This window comes from Trypanosoma equiperdum (genome assembly GCF_001457755.1).
Source record: "Trypanosoma equiperdum strain OVI genome assembly, contig: ctg_1189, whole genome shotgun sequence".
Lineage (NCBI taxonomy): Eukaryota > Euglenozoa > Kinetoplastea > Trypanosomatida > Trypanosomatidae > Trypanosoma > Trypanosoma equiperdum.
Window position 1 is genome coordinate 31109 of NW_027123159.1, and position 6748 is coordinate 37856.

Sequence of the window (6748 nt, forward strand, 5' to 3'; positions counted from 1 at the left end):
GGAGGAAAGGGGGGAAACGGGATTGAGGGAAGGGTGTTTATTCAGTGACCGCCTTGCACACGTATATTACACGTGTCTTCACAAATGAAAGGATTGGAGAGTACTTCAGGTGAGCGAACGTCTGCGTATTTTGTTTTCGTCTCTTTTTGTAGTCTGCAACATAGGGATCATCTTACTCGTGGTAGAGTTTTTGTTGGTTTTCCTGCGGGTCGCGAGTTGGCCCAAGAGACTCTATGATGATGAGTTAAGCAGGGGCAATTTCGTGGATTGTTCTATGAGTTTTCTTGCTGGCTGCGCCGTGTACATCCACCCAGTGCCGCCGCTACACGACCGCTGTATAACTTTTTTTTTTTGCGCGCATCGTCTCACCATGCTCGTCAGTTTTGTTTTCCCCCCACCCTTCTTTTTCTTGTTGTATGCGCGTGCGTTCTTGAATAGGCAAAGAAAGAATGGGGTCACCAACCCCAAACGTGCGAAGAGCGATGATTGCAGTGAGCCGGCGGCTGAAGCTTCGTCGACCACCGCGCACGCCCTCCGCAGGGGCAGTAGCAAGGGGAAGTTGCATAGAACAAACCTCCTCACATTTTGTAACGGCTGCTGTTGAGAGGCTCTACAGCCAAGTTGCACCCGTAACGCCCACACATGCTTCGCACATGGACTCTCACAAGAGGGATCTACCGTGTCTGCTGCGCACGTTCCTCGACCAGGGGCACGCACCGCAGTTATCTTCGTCTGTTGTTTCATGCGCTGTCTCCTCCAAGCAGATTATTGGAAAAACCGCCAAATCAGCAGGGTTGGCTCGGAATGATGCAGAGGATATGCTAATGCAGTATCGACCGAAGATTGATTCCGCGTTGGTGCGGCGCGTCGCTTGTGCCATGGACGTGGAAGGGGCGTTGCGGCGAGCCAGGAAATTGACGCAAGCGCTTCGCGAAGGTGGGGAGCTTGACAAAATGCTCTCAAGTTGTGTATCGGTTTCCTCGCAGGTCACAAAGCAGGAGATGGAGCTGCAAGCGGGAATAGCGGCGCGGTTTCATCAGCAGACCCGGGCCAAGCGGCAGATGAAACTACGCGGGTTTCGGCTGTCCACTAGTGACATTCAGGTGTCAGAAGTGCTTCCTGATGGGAATATAGTCACTTTTACAAATCCGACGCTTCCAAGTGCTGCGGGCACGTGCAGCAGGAAGTCTTCTTTGGACGGCAAACAGTTACCATACCTTTACTTTGTACTTTACAAAGAAAATATTTCGCTTGGAGACGCATTCAGGCTCTTGAGCGAAGTATCCGAAGGGATGTGCCGTCTCGAAGACTTCGCGGTGAATGTGGCACTCGAAGAGTCTGCTGTCACTGCGCAACTCTGCAGCGTGCGCATTGCCCTGCTTAATGATGAAACCCACGGAATACGGCGATCAGCCGCGGTGAAGAAACTTCTCAGAGTGAACTTGCGACCCTTACGACTTAGTGTTCAGCTAATCGGTTGGAGAGACCGCCCGTGCGAACCTGCCTCTAGCGGCATGTCCCAAGCCCAATACAGCATGCTTATTAGGGGAATCAGCGCGAATGAGCCAACTCACTTGGAGAGAAAGGTGCTGGCCAGATTCACGGCGTTTCCGAACTTCTTTGGGCCACGCCACTTCGGGCCATTTTGTTTGTTTCGCACTTACCACGCAGCTGCCGCGTGGGAACGGGGTATGCATGCGGAGGCACTCGTTATAGGAGCCTGCTTGAGTTATGCCGACAGCATTACATCGGGGAGTGGTTGGATAGGCAAATTGGTGGAAATTCTCCGTCAAGGCGAGGATCGCCTTGGCGTACTGAAAGAGTGGTACCAGTTTAACGTTCCCCACAGGCTGAGGGCGCAGATTGCTTCAAGTAAAGCTGCCCTGGTATGGAATGTGCTTGCAAGCTGCCGTATTCTTGAGTTGGGGGCGTGCACCATGGAAAGGTCCCCTGACGTTGGGGATTTTGTGGTGGATGGAGGTCGTTGCCCTGCCCAAGTTGAGGAAACTGTAGAGAAGGTGGAACTCTTTCCAGAGTGTGGTTGCGGAAAGTGGAATAGCCCCCCGTCCGTGGAGCGAAGGGGTAGGGATTGCGCAAATACTGAGGTTGTGAAATTCATCTCCACTCAAGAGGACGCTGCCCCGTACACGATACATAATATTGTTGTACCGTTGGGCGCGGAAACTAATGGGGAGGTAAGAGGTCTGTTAATGCAACTGGGCTTCCGTCCCACCTTACATCCGGTTGAGCACTCGCAGAAACCGGTTGGTCACCGCCCACTCTTTGCAACGGGTAGTGGGTATCCGCGTGCAGCTTCTCCGTGGGTAAAGGCTCTGCCTGAGCTAACTGGAGGCATTGCTGGGGACAACGGAGGTGTTTTTAGGCTGCTCACAGATGTAGAAATGCGCCAAAGCAGCAGCTACACGACCCTGTCGAGAGGCCGGATGCGTGGAATTTGGCCAGTGGGAAAGTATGGCTACCGGTTGACGGATCGCTTGCCCGCTGGAATCGTCTCTCTTGCCGCGTCGGACGCGACGTGGCGCGGAACCAGATGTCTTGCCATGCACTTCACCTTGCCAACACAAGTGTATAGCATGTCCCTCTTCCGAGAGTTCGTGGACATTGAGGACCTTACCGAAGTGACGGATCGCGTATCTTCGGCAGGCGATAACAGGAAGGTGGAAGGATCACCTCCTGTAAGGGTGAATACAGCGTCAGTGGAAGGTAAGGGAATGGCAAGCGACCCTGGTCAGGGATTTGTGGACGGCGATTTGATGGGTTTGAAGCGCAGAGTATCGGATGCGGGTGCAACAAATGCCGGTAAATAAAGGCCGATGGCTACGATGAGGTGTGTTGAATTTAATTTCGTTCGGAAGAAACAAACTTGGACGGTTCTGTGGAGGTGTGGTTTTGTTTTTATTTCTTTATTGAGTGCCGTTTAATGCAGTGTCAAATTGCCTTCTCTCTTACACTCTGTATTCGTTGTTAGTTGAACGAAGCGATTAAACTTATAGGGTGCTGCTCACAGGTGTCGCGCGAGACTGCAAAAAATTAAAAAGAATAACAGTAAAATGTCGGTGGATTGGAATACCGTTCACCAAACAGTGTCGGACCACTGGGACACTTCTGTCGTTCCCGGTCTTTCAGAGTTTCTTGAGGTTCCAAACCAAAGCCCACACTATGATAAAGAGTGGGCGACGAATGGCCACATGAAGAAGGCGATGGACGTCTTGGTTAAATGGATAGAGAAGCAACCGATCAAGGGAATGAAGTACGAAGTATTCGAGGATGAAGGCCTAACACCCTTCCTTGTCGTTGAGATCGAGGGGACAGAGCCATGCGCAAACACGCTGCTAATGTACGGGCACGTGGACAAGCAACCTCCACTCCTTCCCTGGGGTGAAGGCCTTCACCCCTACAAACCCGTGTATCGTGACGGCAACTTGTACGGTCGTGGATCCGCTGACGACGGTTATGCAGCCTATTTGGCAATCAGCGCCGTGGCGGCCGTTCAGAAACATGGGCTTCAACATGGCAAAGTTGTCGTCATCATTGAGGCGAGTGAAGAGTCGGGGAGCATGGACTTGCCCCATTACCTGCGCAGGTGCAAAGATCACATTGGAAATGTCGACCTCCTCATCTGCCTTGACAGTGGTGGTGCCAACCACGAGCAACTGTGGCTGACGACAGCGCTGCGAGGTCTCTGCGGGGGCGTGCTGACGGTTGAGACCATGAGGGAAGGTATGCACAGCGGTATGTCTGGTGGCGTGGTCCCCGATTCGTTTCGTATCGCACGCATGCTTCTGGAGCGCATTGAGGATACAAATACGGGCAATGTGAAGATACCTGAGGCGATCTGTGACATCCCCGAACATGTCATCAAGGCTGCGGAAGTAATGAGGTCCATACCACTGAAAAAGATGTTCGCTCTCCTTCCCGGCGTTGCAGCGGAAGCGGATGACAACGCGGAGCTTGCCCTGAGGAGTTCATGGAAGGCAGCCCTCACTGTGGTAGGCGACAACCTTCCGGACACCGCAACAGCCGGTAACGTCAACCGTGCCAAAACCACTTTGCGCCTCTCTCTCCGAATCCCGCCAGTTGCGGATGCTGAGAAGGTCAGTGCGGCCATGAAGAGTATACTTGAGGCTGATCCCCCTTACAATGCAAAGGTCAATTACACCTCACATCACGACGGCACCGGCAGCGCCACCCCGGCCTTAAAACCGTGGCTTGCCCAAGCGCTCCACAGCGGTTGTGAAACTGCCTTCGGTAAGACTTATGCTTCGCAGGGTGTTGGTGGAACCATCCCCTTTGTCGCGATGCTGCAGCAAATGTTCCCCGAGGCGCAATTCCTCATCACAGGGGTCGTGGGACCGAGGAGCAACATCCATGGACCGAATGAGTGTCTAAACGTGCCATTTGCAAAGGGTGTCACCACTTGTGTTGCGCGCGTGATTGCTGAACACTTTCACGCAACGCCAAAGTTGCGAAAGGATTAGTAGCAAATTGTCTTCAACGCTACCTCTCTCCTTCACCGGAGCGTTTGTTTATAATTTACCTTTCAAGGAAACCCCCACTGGCGCCATTACATATTGCACTAGTGGTATTATCGGTACCGAGTGCTGAGCAGCGGAGTTTTTAACGTTCTGAGCAGAATCAGCCATGTAAGCCTTCAGGAGGTCTAGCAGACAAAAAAACATGTCTTTCTTTTCCTTATTTGTTTTACGCATTTTTTTTATTTTGAAAATTTTCCGATGCGTTATGACTTATCTATTTTCTTTTTACATTTATATTTTGTATTTAGCGTTTTGGCACAAACACCAATTATTTTTGCGATGTTTGAGAGCGTAACATTTTCCCCGCGTGCAATTACCACTGCCAGGCAATGGCGGTCGCAGGGGAGGGAAATGGAGTAGGGGAAACATTTGCATTTCGGTCAGATAACATTTTCTAGACCGTCAGGTATTTTTCATCCGTGTGTTTGTTCGCGTGACCCCGTAACCCTTTGCACTTACCCGCTGCCCCGCCCAAAGTCTCCAACCACGAATAAAACACTAATTGTCCCACTTATTGGCTAGATAATGAAAATATAGGAAAGCGGCACAGGAATCGAGGGCCGTGCAGCGGAAACATCGGTGCCCAAACAACCAACGATACTGCACATGGAGAGAGGTTTGCACTAAAAAGCATAGTCATCTCGACGTGATTGCCACTTCGTGTTCGCCCCGAAGCACCCGACCTTTGAATGGTTATGGGCTCATCGGCCTGTCAAGGCGCTTGTGTTACGGAAGGGCCTCGCCGAATGTAAGCTTTTCAAGTTTCATTGTTCCTCTAATTTGCTCGACGGGTGGAAGGAGTGGAAGGTGCGGGGGGGGGGGAGCGCAGTCCCTTGGAGCTGAAGCACGGCGTTTGCAAAAACGTTTGTCAGCATATTTTGTGCAGTTTGGTAAAAAGGCGTGAGTGAAAGAGGAAACCAATTGCTCAGTTCATCCTTCTCTGTTAACCCGTGAAAAGCGCAGCCTTTCTTTTAGGAAGTAGAGGGGATTCACCGCACAACGGAGCGGGAGGCAAAGTGCAAGCGCACTTGTTGAGGAAAATGAGGCGAGTGGTAGTGGATTTGAGGCCGAAGGAGTGTTACGACGAGGGTCACTTGGAAGGGGCGTTCAGCTTCCCGTGGGAGGATATACAGAACGAGTCTTGTGGGCTACCACCGCGTGAAACTTTGCTCACCGCCATCGTAGACGAGCGAATAGACCAAGGAAGTGTTACGGCATACCTTTCCCGCCTTCAGTACGCGGCGTTGGAGGTAAGGATGTTGGGGCAGCACGAAGAGATGGTTCGCCGGCCACCGGAAGGTTTTTGTTGGGTTCCAAACCCTTTTCTTGTGAGCGTGTTGCGGTTTGTGGAAGAGTCGAGTAGCGGTATCTCGTTTGCACTTGACATTGGCTCCGGCAGCGGAAGGGATATGGTCTTCCTGGCCTCCCGCGGGTGGCATGTTGTTGGAATCGAGAACCGGAGGCGGCTTATTTGGCAAGGGGAGACGCTTGCCCGCAAACACGGCATCTCGGGGCGGGTGGCCTATTTGCACAGTGACATCAAGGAGGCTTACCCAGTAAGAAGTGGGTCGGTGGACCTGGTGCATGTCTGCCGCTTCTTGCACAGGCCGTCCCTCAGCCACTTGCTTGAACTTCCACGCCGCGGCGGCCATCTCGTGTACAGTCACTTCCTTGAGGGCTGCCAACACACCAAAGTCGGCCACCCTTCGTCACCCGCTGGTTTCTGGAGAAGGGGCGAACTGCGATCACTGCTGGAGGATGCCGGTTACGACGTGATCCATGAGGAGGAAACGACGCTTCCAGACACGAGGCCATTTTTGCACATTCTCGCCAGGCGGGCAGTCTGATGACGGACACGTAAAAGCCACAACGCCCCCAGCGATCTTAAAGTTTGGAATGTGGTCCGAGCAACGCCCACGAGCGTAGGGCCGAACCATCCATCAGTGATGGGAGGGCGCTTGTGGTCCAGGAAGCGCAATAAGCACCGACGGTGTGAGGGACAGTGCCCACTCTGTCACTCGTATGCTTGTGCCCACTCGGGCGTTGATTCCGTTTGCTTTTTTCTAACATTTGCGCCCGTTAAAGGCAAAATAGTGAAGTAGTCTCCCCCTCCAAAGAAAGAAAAAAAAAAAGAAAACCACAAATCCCTTTGGGTGGAAAGTGTGGCCGGTTCAACCACTTCATTCCGCTAT

General features: G+C 52.4%; 3 protein-coding genes across 3 annotated transcripts; all 3 read left to right on the forward strand.

Annotated features, from left to right (window-relative positions):
- Positions 1-449: 449 nt before the first annotated feature.
- TEOVI_000721700 (uncharacterized protein) lies at positions 450-2828 on the forward strand (the record flags this gene model as incomplete). The annotated part of the gene is made up of 1 exon (XM_067220590.1): positions 450-2828. One exon carries the CDS (start codon positions 450-452, stop codon positions 2826-2828), a length of 2379 nt encoding a protein of 792 aa, XP_067076691.1.
- A 243-nt stretch (positions 2829-3071) lies between these two features.
- Positions 3072-4499, forward strand: TEOVI_000721800 (cytosolic nonspecific dipeptidase, putative; the record flags this gene model as incomplete). Its single annotated transcript, XM_067220591.1, has 1 exon — positions 3072-4499. One exon carries the CDS (start codon positions 3072-3074, stop codon positions 4497-4499), a length of 1428 nt encoding a protein of 475 aa, XP_067076692.1.
- Positions 4500-5596: 1097 nt separating this feature from the next.
- On the forward strand, positions 5597-6403 carry TEOVI_000721900 (methyltransferase domain containing protein, putative; the record flags this gene model as incomplete). Its single annotated transcript, XM_067220592.1, has 1 exon — positions 5597-6403. One exon carries the CDS (start codon positions 5597-5599, stop codon positions 6401-6403), a length of 807 nt encoding a protein of 268 aa, XP_067076693.1.
- Positions 6404-6748: the final 345 nt, after the last annotated feature.